This window comes from Diaphorina citri, unplaced genomic scaffold, assembly GCF_000475195.1.
Source record: "Diaphorina citri unplaced genomic scaffold, Diaci psyllid genome assembly version 1.1 scaffold1493, whole genome shotgun sequence".
In the NCBI taxonomy this organism is placed as follows: Eukaryota; Metazoa; Arthropoda; class Insecta; order Hemiptera; family Psyllidae; genus Diaphorina; species Diaphorina citri.
This window is the reverse complement of record NW_007378919.1, coordinates 24,809-46,111: the sequence shown is the minus strand read 5'-3', so window position 1 is coordinate 46,111 and position 21,303 is coordinate 24,809. Positions and strand designations below refer to the sequence as shown.

At 38.2% G+C, this 21,303-nt stretch overlaps 5 protein-coding genes across 5 annotated transcripts in view; 4 read left to right on the top strand and 1 right to left on the bottom strand.

Annotated features, from left to right (window-relative positions):
* Window positions 1-373: 373 nt before the first annotated feature.
* Window positions 374-21,303, top strand: part of LOC103516132 (putative uncharacterized protein DDB_G0282133) — a 24,362-nt gene continuing 3,432 nt past the window's right edge. The window contains exons 1-2 of the mRNA XM_008481090.3: window positions 374-688; window positions 9,272-9,410. The gene's annotated coding sequence lies outside the window, so the exon portion shown is untranslated. The remainder of the gene's footprint in view (window positions 689-9,271; window positions 9,411-21,303) is intronic.
* Window positions 682-2,885, top strand: LOC103516134. Its single transcript, XM_026828623.1, has 4 exons — window positions 682-827; window positions 1,135-1,198; window positions 1,497-1,955; window positions 2,601-2,885. The coding sequence occupies exons 2-4, from the start codon at window positions 1,163-1,165 to the stop codon at window positions 2,883-2,885; spliced, it is 780 nt and encodes a 259-aa protein (XP_026684424.1). The 5' UTR covers window positions 682-827; window positions 1,135-1,162.
* Window positions 4,074-5,994, top strand: LOC103516126 (NHP2-like protein 1). The gene is made up of 2 exons (XM_008481080.3): window positions 4,074-4,506; window positions 5,052-5,994. The coding sequence occupies exons 1-2, from the start codon at window positions 4,218-4,220 to the stop codon at window positions 5,174-5,176; spliced, it is 414 nt and encodes a 137-aa protein (XP_008479302.1). The 5' UTR covers window positions 4,074-4,217; the 3' UTR covers window positions 5,177-5,994.
* LOC103516133 (renin receptor-like) lies at window positions 8,843-10,927 on the bottom strand. The gene is made up of 4 exons (XM_008481091.3): window positions 10,728-10,927; window positions 10,048-10,409; window positions 9,747-9,774; window positions 8,843-9,075 (listed from the first exon to the last, which is right to left on the bottom strand). Exons 1-4 carry the CDS (start codon window positions 10,777-10,779, stop codon window positions 8,843-8,845), a joined length of 675 nt encoding a protein of 224 aa, XP_008479313.1. The 5' UTR covers window positions 10,780-10,927.
* Window positions 11,520-19,276, top strand: LOC103516128 (low-density lipoprotein receptor-related protein 1B-like). Its single transcript, XM_008481081.3, has 10 exons — window positions 11,520-11,818; window positions 13,185-13,237; window positions 13,584-13,746; window positions 14,065-14,315; window positions 14,840-14,962; window positions 15,345-15,590; window positions 16,330-16,562; window positions 17,546-17,714; window positions 18,426-18,663; window positions 19,063-19,276. The coding sequence occupies exons 2-10, from the start codon at window positions 13,201-13,203 to the stop codon at window positions 19,253-19,255; spliced, it is 1,653 nt and encodes a 550-aa protein (XP_008479303.1). The 5' UTR covers window positions 11,520-11,818; window positions 13,185-13,200; the 3' UTR covers window positions 19,256-19,276.

Genomic DNA, 21,303 nt, shown 5'->3' with positions numbered 1-21,303 from the left:
GCCCGTCAGTAGAAATCATGCATATTGTATTGAAGCTGGATGCTATTCTCCAAATGTTACCCTCTTCGCCTAGTGTGAACCACGTCTCCCTTCTAATTCTATTGTCAGAATGGTGTAATTTGTTAGCATTTCCTCGGAAGAAAGGAAAAATAACAAAAATGGATTTCTTCGATAAAAAAGGGAAATTAAAAGTAAATAGAATAGAATTGTTCGATAAAAAAAGGGAAATTGAGTAATTGAAAGTAATAAAAAGAGGAGAAATTAAACAAACATATTATCTAAATTGTATGTTATAATTATAAATTATATTACATAATTATGTATAAAAACACAAAGAGGTGTTCGCGGGACGGAATAATCGATTCGGTTTCGACCACACAACACACAACCAGCGTCAGTTGTTTTGGAACTTGCCAACCTGGTGTGTCCGTAGAGCAACCGGGGACAGTCGAAATTTGACTTCAATATTTTTTATTTTTTTTTTTTCCAATTTGCGATTATTTTATAATTAAAAGTGATTAAAAGTCCTTTGGTTCCCCTAGTTTCGGAATTTTCAATTTAGTTTTCGAAATCATCAAGAAATTTTCGTTGATTTCATGAATTTTTATCGAAGGCCGAAAGAGTTAATTTAACGCTTTTAACTAAGGACTTAACGCCAATTTTAGTAAAGTGATTGGAAATTTTCGAGGTTCTCCAAATCCCAAAAAAGCTGACAAGAAGTAATTTGGTGTGACTGTGAAGTGAGCATTTTGTGCTGAGGAAAGTATTGGTGTTTTGGTTTTTCATTTTGGACCGAGTATTTCTAGGAGTTACCAAACAATATTAAGGTAAGTAACTAATACATACCGAACTAACTTATAGGTACCATTGGTTCAGCCATGTTTCTGCCTCGTAAGCGCTAGGCCGCGGGTTCGATTCCCGCCCGGAGCGGATTTTATCCTGATGGGATAATGTTCGTTCTCGGAACGGCTTGCTTTTCTCCTATCCTGTCCTCCTTCTCTCTTCGATTTCGGGACGATAAGACCCTAGCAGTTACAGTTCCCTCTGTCAAACCTCTTAAAAAAAAGTTGTTTGTTGTTTGCCTAGGCACTTAATCTAAGTTATGATTGATCTGAATTATTGTTTCTGTTTCAGACTAAATACTTGAAGTCCTGTGTGAGAGATGGGGGCTGCACAGAGCAGTTGTGTTTCGGATGAGGTACGTATGGTCTATAGGTTGCGGGTTCGATTCCCGCGGGGGGCGAACTTTATCCTAAGGTCACTAGGCTTGTGTTCTCTTTTTTTACCTGCCTCGGTGAAAATAAAGATAAGGAGCCGTGCTATCTTAAACAGATAAGTTTCGGAACGGCTGGCTTTCTCCCATCTTGTCAGCCTCGCTTCGCTTTCGGGACGATAAGACCTCGGCAGTTACAGTTCCCTCTGTCAAACCTTATAACAACAACAACAACAACAATAAATACTTTTACTAATAATAATTTCTCTTCCCTCTCCCCCAGGGAACGGAAAACACACCGTGCACACCAGTCGATCCCTTTGCCGAACAAGTCAACGCATGCGTCACCTCAGATCTAAATCAGACCACAGATGGAATCACCAACACCAACTATCTCGGAGCCAGCAACAGCAAAGACAGCAATTCCTATGCCAGCAACGATACAAGTTCCTATGCCAGCGCCAGCAGTTTCAATGCCAGCAACACCAGGAATGCCAACACCAACAGTGCTAGCAGTTTCAACACCAGCAGTCTGAATGCCAGCAACGACAGTGATTCCTATGCCAGCAACATTAGTAGTGCCAACACCAGCAGTGCCTATGCCAACAAGGATGTTGACAGGATGGTGGATGAGCAAGTGGAAAGAGACATTGAAGAGAAGGTGGTGAAGGAGATTGGAGAACAACTGCTTGTTAGTCAGGATGGTGCTGGGGAGATGGCAGACCCTACTGAGACACGTGAGGTATGTTATCTGCCAAGCGCCTTACTATCACTGTCCTGAGAGACCCTCGTTGGAAGTAAATTATTCGACTGTCCGTCCAGAGCTGGTTGGAGCTGTGAGTGCCCGATATAAAATAAATTAAAATCGATCAAACTAGCAAAGCTAATGTTACGTGCCGAGTAGGTATGTCACACCGGCTTTGCCACCCCGAGTTCCGTTTAGATTCGCGAGGTCGGAAGCGTTTTTTTTCGGGACTGTCATTGGCAGCCTCGGGAGTCCTCCAGCCTCGTGAGGACATGTGGGTGGACATAGCTTTTTAAAATGAACAGGAAAGTGGAGAATTGTTGAGATGAAGTAGCTAAAAAAAAAAACCATTACGACACTCATAATTGGTGTATATATCTATACGCGGGATTATGTATCACCCCATACGCACGGAGGCAGGCATAAAGGACAAACCAACAACCCCAAAAAAAAAAGGCACCCCCCCGCATGTCATACGCCGCAGCCGGGGGTATAGGAGCCGGGCGGCGGCGGAGCCTTCGAACGTTTGACGTTCGAAGCTCCGCCGCCGCCCGGCACGCTTCATAAAAGTGCACTATGTTCATAGATAAGTAGGTATTTTGTTCAGTGATAATCTCAACAATATCTTCTCTTCTATTCTAGGCGCGTCTCGAGCGCAAGCGCGCCGAGATGGAGTCATTCTACACGGAGGTGGTGAATAAGCGCGAGGCGCGCAACAAAGCTCTGACCGACATCGCTAGGAAGATGAGAAGACTGGAGAAGATGGAGGAGGAGTTGGAGAAGGAGAGGGAGGAGAAACAAACCCTGGAGCTGCATTGTCGGGCGCTGAAGGAGGTGAACAAGATTACCAAGGAGATGTTGAGGATAAGGGAAACACAGGTGAGTGCCGTCACATTCGATGCTAGGGCCAACCAAGGACTTTCGTAGATTCGTAGAAGCTTAATAAAACTCATCGTGTGTGGTATCGCATCAGATGAGATTTATCTCATGAGTTAAATCTCATGAGATAAAACTCATCGTGTATGGCCGGCCATAGGCTGACGAAAGACGGAGAAAAGAGTTAAAGGTAGACACACACACCAATATCACATCACGTGAACTCATGGGAAGTCAGAAAGATATGATTCAAAATTTTCCCATCGTATAATATTTAGTAAATGATTTCGTTCACGATAGCTACACTACCCGCACATCACGTGAGCTCACGTGACGTGATAGGAGTGTGTTTCTACCTTTAGGAGCGCCTGTGAGTTTAAAATAAATCTATTAGTTACTCGTAAAATTCCAATTAAAATGAGGTCAGTGGGAAATGAATTGAGAACTTGTGCGAACAAATAAGCACCTAAGCATAGAAATTCATGAATCTAACGCGATATTTTTTATCTTATGCATATGTTGAATGTAAATTTGGCAACGTTGCTCATGCACTGTAACACTTCTTACTTTTCATTCAATCGTATTCGCGATTATGCACTGAGAAAAAAAAAAGGGTGCCGGAAGCCCAATCGGGTGACTGGGTTCCGGCACTCTAATAGTAAACTCTATAGCGGGAAGCTGAACACCATAATATAACATTCCAACACCCTAAATAAAATAAGTAACCCAATAATGGAGTTCTTCCATCTTAAACTTGTGGCAATTTTGTATAGGTACTTAAATTACAACATACCTACAGAATGAAGAACTTGGTTATTTCTATCTTGACCAATTATTATTATTAATATATATAAATATTTTTTCTTTTATTTTAATACCATTGGTTACTTTATCTTTTGTTTCAGGATCAATGGCACATGCTAAAGCCTGGGGTATCATTGCTGAGAAATTAGTGGAAAAAGGATTTCCAATGCCAGGGGTCACATCAATCACGGAAGGAGGCAAACGATGCAAGGTAAAATGGGACAACCTGATGCGAAGCTTCAGGGACCATCAGAAGCACCTAAAATCTACTGGTGCGGGAAGGAAAAAAGCTCCACGGTAGGGGAAGTGAATAATAAAATACAAAAAATGGACGAAATGGAAAAATTTTCACTTTTTTCCAACGTTGCCACAAAATAAAATACGCGAAAAGACCACACCATACTCAATCAGACTAATAAGGAGTGAATAGTAAAACATGTGTTTGGGTGTAATTAGACCCCATAGTATTTATAACTAGACCCATTTTAGGTGTAACTATAGTACTAGGCCAATAATAAAAAGGAAAATGGTTAGGTGCTTCCCTTGCATCTAACCTCAACCTGCTGAATCTGTGAACTCATGTCTACTTTTCTCTATTTCCAGACTAACGAAGAGCCAGCCGTTAACCCCAAAGCTTACCCACTAGCTGACACAGCATTGACAACCAAGATTCTCAGTTTGGTACAACAGGCTTTGAATTACAAACAGTTGCGTAAAGGTGCCAATGAAGCTACTAAAACTTTGAACAGAGGACTTTCAGAATTCATTGTTCTGGCTGCAGATGCCGAACCTCTTGAAATTGTACTCCACTTACCTCTCCTCTGTGAAGATAAGAATGTTCCATATGTATTTGTCAGATCTAAGCAAGGTTAGTATTGTTTTTAGTGCAATATTTAATTGCTGTCTCAACAGCATACCTGGCAAGTTTTACAGTTCTCATCATTATCAGGAGTTTCTTGGTTGTATTTAGTACTAGCCGAAATCCTCAAGGGATGGCCATTCATGTCACTTACCCATTTAGTGGTCTTGCTTGGTGTAGCTTAATAAAAATGAACCGGAAAATAGTCTATAACCTTTATGGGAGTGCAAGCAATAAGTTCACAAAGTTTCATATCAATTGGATGAGCAGTTTGGCCAGGCATAAAGTTTGTACAAACACACAAATATTCATTTTTATATATTGGATTTACAAGGCTGAGTACCTACATCTTAATTTTCTATAAATAAATTTGGGGGGGGGGGAAGGTCTTGAACCAGAATCTCCGGTTCACCCTAGTGCATTTCTATTGGGTTTCAGAGTTCATTGTTATATTAATGCCATTTTTAAACATGAACAAGATCATCAAGTACATCAGCTAAAAGTTCATTTCTACATTGTTAAATGCTAATCTTAATTCCCTCTTTCTTCAACAGCACTGGGCAGAGCATGTGGAGTGTCAAGGCCAATCATTGCATGTTCGGTAACCGTAGATGAGGGATCACAACTGAAGCCACAGATCCAAGCCATTCAGCAACAGATAGAGAGACTGCTCATCTAAGTTTAAATAACTGGCCCGAGCAAAAGAAACCATTCTGAGGTTTGGAAACTTGTGATGTTTGTTGTATCATACCTGTTATTTTTTATATTGTGTAACTTTGTTGAGAGTTAAAGACATTTTGTGTTACTGCAAGGGTGTGTTGTGAGACTTGATTGGTAAAAATTGTACCTCCTACCTGATGTAAAGGCATGGTGTAGGTACTGTTTAAGATTTCTTATTAATATTAAGAAAAAAAAGTCTGGTATTTGTCTTGTAATATAATATTGTCATAAGAACAATGATGTTGTTTAGAGCACAGTTTCCCTAAATGACATGGGTAAAACACCCGTGCATTAACACATGTATTCTATTGACTTTTGGGATAGAGCTGTTTGCTCTTCAATTCCATCTCTCACTCCTCATACCAAAAAAATGTGTCCATATGTTTCGTGACAGCATTGTGAACTTGGTCATTAAATAGAGAGAACATGTTGTTCTTGATCTGTACATAAAGTTTCACCACCTAAACCACCAGTTGTTGAAGAATTAGAAGAAAAAATGACTAAAAATTCCTTGAACTGGTTAGATTTAGATAATATTATTTGTTAATTTTTTTAATAATAAACAGACATAATGGTTATGAAACTACACCAGGGTATCAGATATAAATGTGATTTGTGTTCAAAGGCTTTCTCAACCAAATCTTACTTGACAGAACACTGAAACTTGGTATTGTAGGTTGGTAGTTGGTACTAATGTTAAGTTATGCAATATGTACACTTGAGTGAGAAAAAATAATAATAAAACACTTGGGCCTGTACACTGATATCTGACACCCATTGTTGAAAGTCTTGAAAAAATACTTCTAAACATTTTGTTCCAACTTAATGGAAAAATTGTCTATTGAAGAAGTTCAAAAGTCAGTCGGTATCTTTTTTTTTTTTTTTATAATGTAGGTACATACCTACCTATGATGAGGCTACTTAGCATTAAATATTTTATCTAATTGTGTTTGTTATTGATCTAACAGTCAATATCTATTATTTCATCTTTTGATATTATTATTTATCCTGAAAATAAAATCTTGCAATTTATTTTCTCTTCTATCATGAAGCGGATAGTTTTTCTTTCAACCATTCTGAACTACTTTTCTTTAAGGTTTTTTTTTTCTATACTCTGAAGTTAAGAAAAGGTTTGATAGAGGAAACTGGCGGAGGACTTTTTAACTAGAGGTTGAATTGAATATACTATGTCTTCACTTGACTTGGACTATTTGAGATCTTGGACTATTTGAGATAGTATATTTATAATAGATACATAGGGTTACTATACAAAGATTACAAATTAAATTATACAATGGTTGACATGGTTCGCACATCTCCTCATGGCATTTTCAGAACAGTTGTTCAGAAATGCCATCAGGAGATGTGCGAAACATGTCAACCATTGTATAATTTGTAATCTTTGTATAGTAACCCTATGTATCTATTATAAATATACAATCTCAAATAGTCTAAGTTCAAGTGAAGACATGGTATATTCAATTCCACCTCTAGTTATAATGCTACTTGACAAAGTATCCCGTTTGGAAAATATTGGAGGTCTTTTTGTCACGAATTCAGAGAAATACGGAGGAAGGCAGAAAGCTAGCCGTTCCGGGAACGAACCTTATATCTGTTTAGGATAAAGTTGTTTCCAACTCCAAGTATTGAACTCAAAACCTAACGAATGTTAACCAGAACGTTGCTTAACGTTGCAGTAGTTCATCGGGAAATGATGCATTCAACTTGCTTTTGCCGATGAAATAGTTCATTGACGACATTTATTGTGTAGGATACTGTCTAGGTGCCTGTTATGATCTAATTAACTTTTATGTTATTGTGTCCAAAATTACGTCAAACCTATTAGAAGCGTGTCTAAAACCGAAGTATGACTCCAAATTGACACGATAAAATAATTATTATGTAATTATAAAATATCATGTAATTATGGTGCAATATTTAAATCTGTTCTCATGTTCAATTATACCTTGCTGCTTGCTGGTATTACGTGTTGTTTTCTCCTTAATATTATGTGGAGTTGATTTCTCATTAGAAATTTCTGTACAAAGAAAATTCTATTTATAAAATCGGAGTAAGTAAAATTTGAACAGGGGCGCACGCTGATTACATTGGGTTACAGCACAATTCTTTATCTTGATTTTTTTTTTTAAGAAAAATGAGGGGCGATTGTAACAACGAAGGTCTTAAATTTAATATCGTCTCTCAAAATGGAAGATAGAAGGACAAGGATAGCGAGGAATAATAGTGCTTAGTGCTTAGAAGGTGACATTTTAGAAGAAACTCATGAAGAAACCCCCATACACCACAATGTGCCCCCCACACTAAGTAAGCCCACTTTTACTTTACCTTCCCTGGGAGAACAAATTCATTAGGATTATGGGGTTTAATTATAATTATTATTTTGTATATATATTTTTTTTAGGACATTGTTTATGTATTGATTGGATACTTAAGCCTTCATTCCCACCCTTGGTGAAACGTTTATAACTTCTCACCAAGGGTAGGGTGGCAGAGAATACCGAAGGTATTAACCCCACAAATTAACAAATTTCAATGTGGAACTCTTACAAGCAGTAAGAGCATTTTGTAATAACACTTTTATTATTATTATTGAGTAACTTTTGTTTCAATTTTAGGACGGTCAAATGAGGTGGAATATAACTTGGCAAAACAGAAAAGGAACAGAATAAGAGATGAGCTGTATATTCAAAGAGCTAGAAGATATTAGTCACAGGATTCAAATATTCTAGCAAAGAATTTCCATCAAATCTGAACATGATCGAAATGGCCAGTGAGGAATATTACCCTTTTTCAAACACGGGAAAATAAGCAATAAAAAATTAAAATATGTACAAAGAGAACTAATTTTTATACAGGGTGCGCCAGAAAAACACTGACAACGGCTCAGGGTAGGTAGACCTCATCATTTCCAATGATAAGGTCTACCTACCCTGAGAACCTTATTGGCTATTCTATTTCTGAAAATGACCCACAGAACCTTATTGGAAATGATGAGATCCACCTACCCTGAGCCATTGTCAGTGTTTTTCTGGCGCACCCTGTATTTATTTACATGTAAATACAGAAAATAAATTTAAACAGTTATAATACTTTTTTATTAATATTTATTAGAGTGTGCCAACATTAAATAATTAACTAATGTTCTTTGAAACTTACTGAAAAAAAATAATAATAATAATAAAAAAAAAAATAAAATAAAAATAATAATAATGTTCGATGGAATAAAACTTAATATTCCTAGGTACAACAATTGAGAGGGTTAGAAGCCAATGAGTAGGTACAAGCACTTTTTTTATTTTAGAAAATGAGTTATACCACGTGAAAGAGGAGACTTGATTTTAGTACTTAGCAAAAAGAATCAAAAATTTATCCATCCCAAGGTGCTATTTATTTGGTGGTTTAAAAATATTTCGCAATTGGACTTGCTATCAAAAACCTTTGAACTTGAATTACTCGAAATTAACTTAATGAACATACCATGTATACATCCACAATAAAATATATTGATTGATTGATTGATTGATTGATTGATATTGATTAATGTGAGAGGTACCTACTCCTTAGATTCTAACCCCCTCAATTTATATTTAGCTCTGAATCAACATTATGATGATTCGTCAGAGCTTGTTGAGCGCTTCTTTTTTCTCTTGTTTCTTCCTGCAGGTGCCATGACTCTTTCCAACATGGCCATCATGGCATTATGCCTTTTTTGTGACTCCTTGACCATTTCTGACCTATGCTGTCTATCTTCATCTCTGGAAGCTATCAGTTTCTCCAACATGGTCACGGTCTGCCGTTGGAGCCCTACACTCTCAACTAGCAGCTTTTGTTGCTGCTCTTTTTGTTTAGCATATTTGGAAGTTTGTGAGGTTGGGGTTTGAGAAGAGGAAGGTTGAGAAAGAGAAGAGGAAGGTTGAGACAGAGAAGAGGAAGGTTGAGACAGAGAAGAGGAAGGCTGAGACAGAGAAGAGGAAGGTTGAGACAGAGAAGAGGAAGGCTGAGACAGAGAAGAGGAAGGTTGGAAATTTTCGAGGTTCTCCAAATCCCAAAAAAGCTGACAAGAAGTAATTTGGTGTGACTGTGAAGTGAGCATTTTGTGCTGAGGAAGGTATTGGTGTTTTGGTTTTTCATTTTGGACCGAGTATTTCTAGGAGTTACCAAACAATATTAAGGTAAGTATAACTACATACCGAACTAACTTATAGGTACCATTGGTTCAGCCATGTTTGACTGACTTTTATTTCACATAATCGAATACAACTCAGGTTGTGCAAACCAGTTTATAAGGTCTCCCAATCAAGATTTTTCCCTGTAGGTAAATAGGTTAAGGTAAAAAAAAACTCAAACATTCATACCTAATAGGTAATCCGCAGGTCTGGGAAGCTTCCGTTAAAAACAGATGTGTTTTGTCTGTGATATCATCATGAATATGATGAGAGAGGATTTATTTTCGGATACAGAGAATCGTAAAACACGTAAGGTTAACGCTCCAATAAAATAATGCTCACGAAGTGGCGAAATTTTGCCGGACTCCATCTGGGAAAGAAAACATAAGGAAAATGTTAAAATAATGATTGAGGAGCTCTGACACAAAAACAAGGACCAAGACCTTATTCCTCCACCAACTTTGACCCCTTCTTAAGTTGGCTTTTCTTTTTATCCAATTCACCAAACTGTCTGAACAACCCAGAAATGACCAAACTAAACTATTCTATAATTATTATAGAAACAGCACTTATTAAAGGATGCCATTGATATAATGATTTAAGTAAAGTTTGCTATTTTATTTTGGTTTTATTTAATAATTACCTCAGGTTCAGAACTCTTGAATGTGACCTTCACAGTGGTCTGATTGTTGGCTGCATACTTGTGTGAAATCAAATTGAGAAGAGAGTCATAGACATTATCAGTGTTATCATTGATAAGCAAATCATAATCATGGGCATGTAGGAAGTTTAGAGAAGATAATCCTGGGATGATGAAGGACACAACAGCTTCTGTGGTTTCAAATGGGTTCTTGATGTCCATACCGGACCATCTGTGGTCTTGCTTGACACTGATTCCAAGAGCTGCAGTGAACACATCTTTCACTGTACGCAAGTCAATTGTGCTAGATGGTTGGAATTCAATAGCTTCTGGGGTGTGCAGGATTGAAAACTCATTAGCCCTTACTGAAATAAAAAGAAATACAATAATAAATAGGTAGAAAGTAATGAATGCAGTGATGTAATGGTTAGTGTATTGGACTTTAGATAAATATCTGAAAATAGGTAGTTCAAGTTAAGTTGTAAAATCTTAGCAAGTGATCTACATATGTTTATCAGGCAACATTCATGACACTCATTCTTGCTTGACACAATTTAATCTCCTTTAGAAGTATGGACTATGGTAAACCAATTACCAACAGGGTGTAGTTTTGTTCCAAGGTAGGAAGGGTTGGGTGTTGTCCTTATCACTAGCTCTGATAAGAAAGATATTGATTTGCTTACCTGTGACAAGCACGGAACACAAAGTGATCAGTCCAGATTTCAACATTTTCATGATTGATCCTAAATATCACAATTTAATATAAAAGAAAGGTCCACTTCGAAAGTTATATCATTTTATTATTTATTTTCTTGTTCAGTAATCTGAAATCCAGAATCCAATTTTTTTCTTCTTCAAAAATAAACGATGGTGCTGCTGTCTGCTGTTTTCTGGTGCAGCGGCCATCATGCGCGCGCATTTGAAAAATCGCACACCCACCGGAATCCAAAGAGGCATGAGCACAGATTACTTTAAGGCTATTTTATTTTATGATGCTACATGATGTAAGAAGATGCTCGCATCTTCTTACATCATGCTCACATCAGAGTGGGGATGAATTTTTTGGAAACACCTCTGCAACCCTAGTGGAAGAATAATGAACTTTCAATTTATTCCGCGCTGTTTCAAAAACAGCGCAAATGTCAAACCAGATGCAAGTCCGGAGTCACATCAGTCTACATCAGTTAGCATTTGAGGGGAAGCAAATGTTATTGTAGGGGAACATGATGCCAGGGTGGGGAAGTGAAAATAAAACACAAAAAATTCAAATGTTGATGCTCACATCAGTTACATCAGAATAAAAAACAGGCCTCTTGTGGCTTGTGCCGATGTACCGAGAATGCTCAGAAAACCCGGACAACCCGGACCAAAAAAAAATCTCAACAGAGGGAATTTTTGAAAAGAGATCTCAATTTAACCGTATCTAGTAGTCAGCTGATTAGAAAAGAAAAAGCTCACTTCCCAAAGATCAACTTTCATTTTTTTTGTTGATTTTTTTTTCATGGATCTGGTATTCTGGTTTTTTTTTCAAATTCAATAAAGGCTAAAGGCTGGGAAAGCTAAAATAAATGGCCAAAGGCTTTGTGGAAAACCTTCTCGTTCACTATTTGACTATTTTCAGTTCATTCTAGTCCTGTAAGTTTTGTGTACTGTAGTCGGATCATGATGTTAGCACCCCAATTTTGAATGCTTGAAGAACACAAGAAGGGGGTGGTCTGTGTGATCTCAACTCAACTATCTGAACTAATCAGGAGAAAAATCATTTTCCATTCAGGTATGTTCTATTAATCAGTGATATTCTTATTTGGTGATAAAGGAGTCTATCAAACTAGAAATAGACAGCAAAGAGTAGATCAAACAGATTGATTATTTGAGTTACACCTGGGTGTACACTGAAAGTCTGATTTTGACTTTCTTTTGATGCATGAAACACCTTATAGGTATAGATTTATGGCCGGTTCTAAACAACTTGAAATCCCGGATTGGTTAAGTTCCAAAAGGACTTGTCAAACCCTCAGTGCTAGTGTCAGGGTTTTGCTCGCCAATCCCAAGTTTGCTCCATTACTTCCTCATTTTGAAGGTACAACCTACAACAAGGGAAAAAAAAAACGAAAAAAATACTGTAGGTACCTACATATTTTGGTAGGTATACATATTTCCATGGAGGTTGAGCTCCTTGTATATTTCTAATTTTTGTTTGGTGTTTTGTTTATTTTATTATTTTTTCAAGTACAAGTACAAGTTTTAAGTACAAGAATAAAAAGATTGAAAATGTATTTTAATTTACATGATATGTCTTTTTCGGACGATCATCTGCCGTTGGTTTGGGACAGTTAGTCAACTTCAGCCGTTAACTACAGTCCTATCTAAAAAAAAAAAAAAAAAAAAAAAAAAAAAAAAAAAATAATAATAATAATAATAATAATAATAAAAAAAATGTCAACTGCCTTTCAGCAGAAAATTTTCTCAGAAGATGTAACTCCACATGCAATAGCAATAATAATAAGGTATAACTTATGAAAGTGGAAAAAAGAGGAGTCAGATTGGGGGCTTGAACCCAAAATAGTATTTAAGTACCTATTGCAAGCAAACAACTACACCACTCGGTCACAAAGACATTTGAAATGTGAATAATTAGTAATAGGTATATTTATTCATACATTTGGTATATTAAAAATCTCTCCCTTCCACGTAAAAAAAATCCCAGTAAAAATCACAAGTGGAGGGAAAAAATCACGGAAAAAATGCCATCAAAACAAAAATTCAATGTTTCCAATTGAATTTTCCTTTGTTGCCAAGTTAAAAACAAAGTAACGTTTGAAAAACTTTCAGAACATTGTGTAGAACGCTCACAAACCAAATCCCAAGTTGCCGGGATTCGCAAATCCCGGATTTGTGTGTAGGGATATGGTTGATTAAGTACCTAGTAACACATTTGTTTGTCATGTGGAATAAAAGTCCTGGGTCCAATTCCCACCATTAAAAAAATTGAAAGTGTATTCTCAGCAAAAATTCAAAGATGTTAGTTTCTGGTCTCTCGTAATCCATCTGTTGAGGATTGGCACCTAAACATGAAATGGTAGACCCCAGAGTAAATTATGTACATACTTATGGTATTTTTTTTCCTTTGTGTTTTTCAGGCCAACCACTGGAATAATGAATTTGTTAGCATTTGTGTGGGTACTTTTAGTCGGTAAGTACCTGCCTATTCATAAACCAATGAAGTGAAGACCTTCAAAATTATATTAATTATCTTGTAATGAGGATAGTAAAAATGTTTATTTAGCCCTCATGAAAACCGACATTCAGCCAATTTTGTTAGGCCCAAGTCTATAGGTTAATGTTTGAACATTCAGTGACCTTGGATTAGGTATGCTTGGACACTGCTTGTTCTCTGATTATTTTCAAGGTCAAGATTTGTTTTGAGAGGGATTATAGATGTATTTCAAGTGTCAACTTGTATTTATTTATATAAATTGTTTGTAGATACCTATATCTAGGTATACAAAAAATTATTTCTTTTATTGTTTGTCCTACAGGTACAAGTAAACTGATCAATGCACATGTGGTATCCTGTGGAGAATTAAAGCTGCCAGGAATTTCTGGCATCATTACAAGCCCTGGATATCCCATGCACTACAAGAGTGGACTTAGTTGTCATTGGATCATACCTACCCCTCCCAATACAACATTGCAATTGAAGTGAGTTCCTGGCAAGTAGATCATTAGATCATTACCTGCACTGTAGGGGAAATTCCACAGTATGGTTACAAAGTCTGCCTACTGACAATTAGTTTTAAATATGTCCATGCTTTTTTAAAAAATAACCTATTAAAAAAAATGGTGGTGTAATCTTTCCTTGATTTTCTGGTCATCTAATAGCAGTGTAACTCAGCTGATAAATATATAGGTTTGCCAACTCTTAGCTGGTTAATATAGGTTTGTCATCTCTTAGCTGATAATTATAGGTTTGTCAACTCTTAGCTGATAACAATAGTGTGTTACACTGCTTGTTTCCAGGTTCCATGATCTTAACCTTGATCTGGACAGTGACTGTTCAAACAAGGCTCCCCACTCCTCTTGCTGTAAAAAGAATTACGTCTCCGTTCCTGCTCCAGGGGGTGTTGGCACACGACACTACTGTGGCGATGCAGTCAATCTGATAAAGTATGACTTCTATTCTGTGGCACCACATGCAAGGGAAACAACAATCAAGTTCAAAACTTCATTCTCCAGCCTGAAACGAGGCTTTCGACTTGAATACAGGTTGGGTAAGTTAAATGAAAGGAAGGATCTTCTTAACCAAATATACTGTACCTAAAGGTGCTTTTCCACTTAGTTGGCATGATTTGTTTCTGTTTGAATAGATGGAAACATCATGCCAAGTGAGGGGAAATGCACCATAAGGAAAAATTACATAGATCTTATGTCACTTTAGTGATTTGAAGCATCAAAATAGGTAGGTACCTGTAAATTTAATTTGTTTGGAGAGGCTTCTTTCAATGTTATTCCTTTTATCAGTATGTTTTAGGTAAGTAGGTAGGTACTGTCTTTGTCTATCAATATTATTGTGATTTCCTGCCAACTTAGGTACCTACTTAGTGACTGTTAAACAAACAAGAACTGAAGAAAATTACCTACAAAAGAACATTGGAAAAAATATGCAATGAAATATACTTTCTACATATCTTTTCTGTCAAAACAAACAAGAACTGAAGAAAATTACCTACAAAAGAACATTGGAAAAAATATGCAATGAAATATACTTTCTACATATCTTTTCTGTCCATTGCAGTGAATAGCTCCAGTTGTGATCCATCTCAGTTTCAATGCGGTAATGGTGCTTGTCTGGAGAACAAGTTTAGATGTGATAACAAAGCAGATTGTGCGGACAAGTCAGATGAGCACAACTGTTATGGTGAGTTTTTACTAGAACTATTGGGATGGCTCCCAGTTCCCAATCCCTATTGTATTAAAAAATCTGCCTTGGTAGCATAGTTGTTTTGGTGCTTGTCTGGTTATTGGGAGGGTGTAGTTTTTTTCCCATACCGTTTATCAAAAAATTCAATCAAGGTTTAGAATCTGGAATTTTAAAAAAAAAAAAAAAAAAAAAAAAAAAAAAAATCTAGTCTCTTTTGAACAGTACCTACCTTATAAAATATGAAAGTGATGAAATGTGATCTATTCAATGATAGCAAGAGTGCATCTACCTTTGCTACCACAGGAGTAGGTACACCTACTTTGAGAATGTTCATTGTTCACCTCATGTTAACCTGTATAACTCTCAACTCTATTTCCAGAATGGTGTCAGTCCCAAGGCAAAGTCATGTGTGGGATCTACCCTGATGTTCAGTGCTATGATAATCGAACCCAGGCCTGTGACTCAGTAGCCGACTGTGATAACATGAAAGATGAGAAACATTGTCACACCGGTACCCTCCCCGTAGTGCTGTCCCTGCAGTGTGGGTCGGGGGAGACCTATACCAAGGAACAACATTGTAATGGCGTGCTTGATTGTAAAGATGGTTCCGATGAGATGCATTGTTGTAAGTAGTGCTAAACTCCGGACTTTTTGGATCTCTGGAGAATCTGGATTTGAATCCCGATATCCGAAATGCAAATCCGGAATTTAAATGGGATATCCGGATTTGAATTCAAGTTTCTAAACTTGGAACTTGGTGGATTCGGTCTTCGTTCCCAAAGTACTCGTCGATTTTTGAAATTATGTGTAGAACGTACCTACTCGTGAACGCAACACTCGCGAGAATTTGAGCTTACAATTCCGGGATTCAGAAATGTGTAGAAAGCATGATGTTGCTGGAACGGAACATCATGTTGTTGATGTTCAGAAATGTGTAGAACCCAGCATCAGCTGCCAAAATATGTGTAGCTCTTAGCTGTAATAATACGGGCATTGTGTATGAATAGAATAGTATATACTTACCTTGTTTATCCTGCCCGAATAAGATTAAAAGTCCCTTTGCCAGCCTAATTAGCTCAATTCGTAGTGCGTCTGCCTTTTAAGCGCTAGGCCGCGGGTTCGATTTCGGGACGATAAGACCATAGCAGTTACAGTTCCCTCTGTCAAACCTCTTTTAAAAAAAGTCCCTTTACCCCAGCAGTCTAAAAAAGGTCTCGTATATTTGAAGGGTTGAAAATTAATACATGTACTTACCTATCAGTGACAATTTAAAAGAAAAGACCTAAGGATGAGAGGAATTCATCTCATCCCCCCTTCTTCCTTTCTTCTTTGTCAGTAATATTTCTTTCTTCTCCTCCCCTCAGCCATCTGCAAGTCCATCAAGGGCGAGCCCATAGGTCTAGACAAGCGATGTGACGATCACATCGACTGTGTGGATGGTTTAGACGAGCTCGGGTGTCATCGGGAGTGTTCGGCGTCCATCCGATGTATCACGAAACGGAACGAATGCTTCCTCGTGTCGCAACGATGTGACGGGAGATTTGATTGTGAAGATGGTAGTGATGAGTGGATGTGTCCGGATAGTATGCTTGAGAGTGTGAGTATCTAAATTTAAATTGTGAGCCAGCCCAGTTAGCTCGGTTGGTAGCGCGTCTACCTTGTAAGCGCTAGGCCGCGGGTTCGATTCCCGCCCGGGAAGGATTTTATCCTGAACTGATATTGTTTGTTCTCGGAACCACTGGTTTTCTCCTATCCTGTCTTTCTTCTCTCTTCGATTTCGGGACAATACTACCTTAACAGTTACAATTCCCTCTGTCAAATCTCTTCAAGAAAAAAGTTACTCTTGGATGAAGTAATTTGACTGGTTGATTTCAAACATTTTGTCGTATCAGATTTCTAAATTTAAGAGTTAAACCTAAACCGAGTTCAAACTAAGAGTATGGTGCCGGCCCTACGACTACAAAGAGTGTGTCCACACGTGTGGACGTCGGGCGTTTATTACTACACAAGCAAATTTTCCTCGGGCGTCAGGAGGTTAAAGGTATAGATTTATGGCCGGTTCTAAACAACTTGAAATCCCGGATTGGTTAAGTTCCAAAAGGACTTGTCAAACCCTCAGTGCTAGTGTCAGGGTTTTGCTCGCCAATCCCAAGTTCGCTCCATTACTTCCTCATTTTGAACATACAACCTACAACAAGGGAAAAAAAAAAAACGAAAAAAATACTGTAGGTACCTACATATTTTGGTAGGTATACATATTTCCATGGAGGTTGAGCTCCTTGTATATTTCTAATTTTTGTTTGGTGTTTTGTTTATTTTATTATTTTTTCAAGTACAAGTACAAGTTTTAAGTACAAGAATAAAAAGATTGAAAATGTATTTTAATTTACATGATATGTCTTTTTCGGACGATCATCTGCCGATAAAAAAAAAAAAAAAAAAAAAAATGGACTGCCGGTAATTATTGATTTGAACCTGGACCTCTGGAGTGAGTAGGTACCTATTGTAGTGTATCTAAAACTCCATCGGCCAAGAAGGTTATTACTTACTAATGACCCTCTGTGTTTTATGTTATTCCAGTTGTCCCAAGCATGTCCTCGGTCGAGTGATAAGCGTTGCAGTAACTCCCAGTGTATTCCTAACGATATGTGGTGTAATGGGAGGTTTGATTGTGCTGACGGGTCGGATGAAAAGAACTGTGACTTGATATCTGCCCATACCGAGTGTCCTCGTGAAGAAGACAGAAGATGTAAGTTTAAGGGCATTAAAACATGATATGTAGGTACAGAAATAGACCTTATGCTATTGTTTAGGTGAGTTTTTCACGTTGAAGATTAAGGGGGGAAAAAACAAGGAACTCTGGATTTTTCTCTTTCTTCTACGACTTCTACATCCTAAGATAATAATAATAGTGCTTATTTATACTGCTCGCATAGGACTGAAAAGTCCCTTTACTCCAGCAGTAGGTTAATACTATTACTGTGGTCAAATTCTCAAATTATATTGAGGATGAAATTCCATACCTCGGCTGGGATTGAACCCACGCCCTCCTGTTTACCAGGCGAGCGCCTTGACCACTACACCACCGAGGCAGGTAAGATATGTAAATCGATTTAAAAAATACCGTTATATTTTGTACCTGGACGTCACGACATAGTTATTTGTCCTTAAATAGCAAACCTTTGCAAAATTTGAGTGACCTGTGGCTTAAGGTAAAGTCGTGAGAGCGGCTAACTCCTTTTGAGCTTTTCCCAATTTAGTCCTAAATGGTGGAACTTTGGGCCTCAATAACTGCCAAACCGTGCCTTTTGGGGTCAGTGCCATTTTTGATCTACATCACTTATTTGAACCTCTCAAAATTTTTGAGTGACCTGTGGCCCAAGGTAAATTCTTGAGAGCAGCTAACTACATATCGTAACTAATATACCTATATTACCAATCCTGTTTTTTCCATCGCCAGGTAACAATCTAGCCTGTATCCCGCGCTCCTGCTGGTGTAATGGTATCGATGAATGTGGTGATGCATCAGATGAAGAGGATTGTCTGCGTAATTCCATCATTGCGGCTGCTATCATGGCTGCGCTACTGTGCGCACTACTCGTTGTGATTGCGGTGGGGTGTACGTGTCGTCTGTATAATCTGCGCATGATGTATGCGCATGGCTTTGTACATCCGCCTCCTCTCTCGTTGAGACACAGGTAAGTAGGAAAAAAATATTGATTTATTTTGAAGCTGAGGAACCTCTTTAAGAAAAAGTAATTTATTTATGACAGCATTTAACACTATTAATTATTAATAAGTGCCTCTTTTGCAATTCCCGCCGCAACTGGTCACTAAACTCTTTGAAAGTATGTCAGAGCCAAAATGGTTGAAATTTCAGCTATAAAGCAAAGTGTTATAAAAGCCTGATATAGTCTTGGCTATTAAAAGGGCTGTCCCTCACTCCCTATGTCTACATGCCTACAAAAAGATGACATGCATAACTATACCTATACACCCCAAAAAGTTACCAAAGAATTCTTGTTTTGAGTTTTGTGTTTTTTTTTTTTCTTCTATTTTTCGAAGTTACCATTACGTCTCCTTTCCCATTTCCCCAGGTTGGCACAGAATTCCCTCACCCTTCCCTCGATGCTGGATGACGAGTTCTATCATCCCGAACCTCCCCCCGCCTATTCTGTAGCGGTGGGCGAGTGTCCACCTCCTCCCACATCCATAGCGTCTCATCCTAGCAATGGATTGCCAGGAACCCACCAGGCACCCCCTCGACGACATAGGAGATTGGGTAAGTGAAGGTTTCATTACTATTGGGTAAGTGAAGGTTGTATTGTAAATGCAGTTTCTCTGTGTTATCACGTCACAACCTTGGTGTTCACTGCAGCATTGTAGGATTTTCCCAATATCTCAATAATCCTAAAATTATAAAATCTGCCCCGGGCGGGAATCGAACCCGCGGCCTAGCGCTTACAAGGCAGACGCGCCACCAACCAAGCTAACTAGGCTGGCAATATGTGAAATTTAATTCAGTCAAACATGGCTGAACCAATGAGATTCCACTTTGGACGTAAACACAGCGAAATCTCACAATCTCATTGGTTCAGCCATGTTTGACTGAATTTAATATCACATACCTAATCGAATGCAACTACAGTTAGCTTGGTTGATGGTAGCGCGTCTTCCTTGTGAGCTCCCCTTCCAAGCTAACTAGGCTGGCTACCTAGAAGTTTGGTTATGGTTACATCAAATTGCGCTCAGCGTAACAGAAATTTACCGTCATAATAACAGAAGCACATCATGTCATGTCCCTAACACATCATGTCATGTCCCTAACACATCATGTCATGTTCCTAACACGTGCAGACTGCGGACGTTTCTTTGTTATTCTAAAACGAGAATAATTTTCTTTCATTTTGAATCGTCGTAATTAAACATTAATCAAAATTGTGCAACGTCACATTTTGGCAGTCTGTTTAGCCAGAGTCGTGTCCGGGAGTTTATTCATTTATTCAAATTGAAAAAAAAGAGGTTTGAAGGAACGAAATTGAAGAGAGAAGGAAGATAGGATAGGAGAAAGTCAGTCGTTCCGAGAACGAACCTTATCTTGTTGAGGATTTGAGGATAAACTTTGCCCCGAGCGGGAACCCAACACCCGACCAAGCGCTTACACGCCAGGCGTGATAGCCTCCAAGCTAATGGGGCTGACGAAAGACGGAGAAAAGGGTTAAAGGTAGAAACACACCAATATCACATCACGTGAGCTCACGTGACGTGATAGTAGTGTGTTTCTACCTTTAGGAGCGCCTGTGAGTTTAAAATAAATCTATTAATTACTCGTAAAATTCCAATTAAAATGAGGTCAGTGGGAAATGAATTGAGAACTTGTGCGAACAAATAAGCACCTAAGCGTAGAAATTCATGAATCTAACGCGATATTTTTTATCCTATGCATATGTTGAGTGTAAATTTGGCAACGTTGCTCATGCACTGTAACACTTCTTACTTTTCATTCAATCTGGAAGCCTCAGTTGTATTCGCGATTATGTGATTTTTTTTTTTTTTTTAAGAGGTTTGACAGAGGGAACTGTAACTGCTATGGTCTTATCGTCCCGAAATCGAAGAAAGAAGGAAGACAGGATAGGAGGAAAGCCAGCCGTTCCGAGAACGAACATTATCCCATCAGGATAAAATCTGCCCCGGGCGGGAATCGAACCCGCGGCCTAGCGCTTACAAGGCAGACGCACTACCAACTAAGCTAACTAGGCTGGCTCATAAGATATTTATTTTGTTATTATTTAATGGGTATCACTTCATTTTTTGGACTGTTGGGCTGCAGATCCAGTGGATCTAAGCCTGTTCCCCACGGATTACCGCACGGATGGACCCCAATCGGAAGAAATCCGAGAAATGTAACTTCGGCGGGGAATTATAGATCCATCGCCACGATGGATCTCACGATGGATCTATAATTCAAAGGTTAGAAATCAATATTTTGTACCCGCCTTTTATTTCACTTCATAATTTGTGTGTTCCCTCCTTCACGTACTAAACTACCCTTTCTTTCCTCGATGCACCGCCTCTTTCCTCTAATTATCACTTACTGCTTCACGTGCATTGGGCGGCGTGCCATGATTTAATGTTAAAACAGCATTGCACGCCCGCAATGCAAGTGAAGCAAAAGTGATATTAGAAGGAACAGTAAGGTGACAATGGAGGCCTTATCTATGATAAAGACAAAGAAGTTCTGACGACCTATCCTATGGATTCCTTTTGGGGGGGGTAGATGAATTGTTGAGGGTTTTCGATTTATGAGCGTGATGGAAAGAAGGGAGTAACGTGGAAGA

Excerpts from the sequence above, each read along its gene's own strand:
- LOC103516133 (XM_008481091.3), bottom strand. The coding sequence starts at position 10,779 with ATGAAAATGTTGAAATCTGGACTGATCACTTTGTGTTCCGTGCTTGTC. Across the intron at positions 10,410-10,727 it reads GTGTTCCGTGCTTGTCACAG|TAAGGGCTAATGAGTTTTCA; the intron begins GTAAGCAAATCA and ends TTTTTATTTCAG. Across the intron at positions 9,076-9,746 it reads CGGCAAAATTTCGCCACTTC|AGCAGCAACAAAAGCTGCTA; the intron begins GTGAGCATTATT and ends CTAAACAAAAAG.
- LOC103516134 (XM_026828623.1), top strand. The coding sequence starts at position 1,163 with ATGGGGGCTGCACAGAGCAGTTGTGTTTCGGATGAG. Across the intron at positions 1,199-1,496 it reads GCAGTTGTGTTTCGGATGAG|GGAACGGAAAACACACCGTG; the intron begins GTACGTATGGTC and ends CCTCTCCCCCAG. Across the intron at positions 1,956-2,600 it reads ACCCTACTGAGACACGTGAG|GCGCGTCTCGAGCGCAAGCG; the intron begins GTATGTTATCTG and ends CTTCTATTCTAG.
- LOC103516126 (XM_008481080.3), top strand. The coding sequence starts at position 4,218 with ATGTCTACTTTTCTCTATTTCCAGACTAACGAAGAGCCAGCCGTTAAC. Across the intron at positions 4,507-5,051 it reads ATTTGTCAGATCTAAGCAAG|CACTGGGCAGAGCATGTGGA; the intron begins GTTAGTATTGTT and ends TTTCTTCAACAG.
- LOC103516128 (XM_008481081.3), top strand. The coding sequence starts at position 13,201 with ATGAATTTGTTAGCATTTGTGTGGGTACTTTTAGTCG. Across the intron at positions 16,563-17,545 it reads CGGATAGTATGCTTGAGAGT|TTGTCCCAAGCATGTCCTCG; the intron begins GTGAGTATCTAA and ends ATGTTATTCCAG. Across the intron at positions 18,664-19,062 it reads CCTCTCTCGTTGAGACACAG|GTTGGCACAGAATTCCCTCA; the intron begins GTAAGTAGGAAA and ends CCATTTCCCCAG.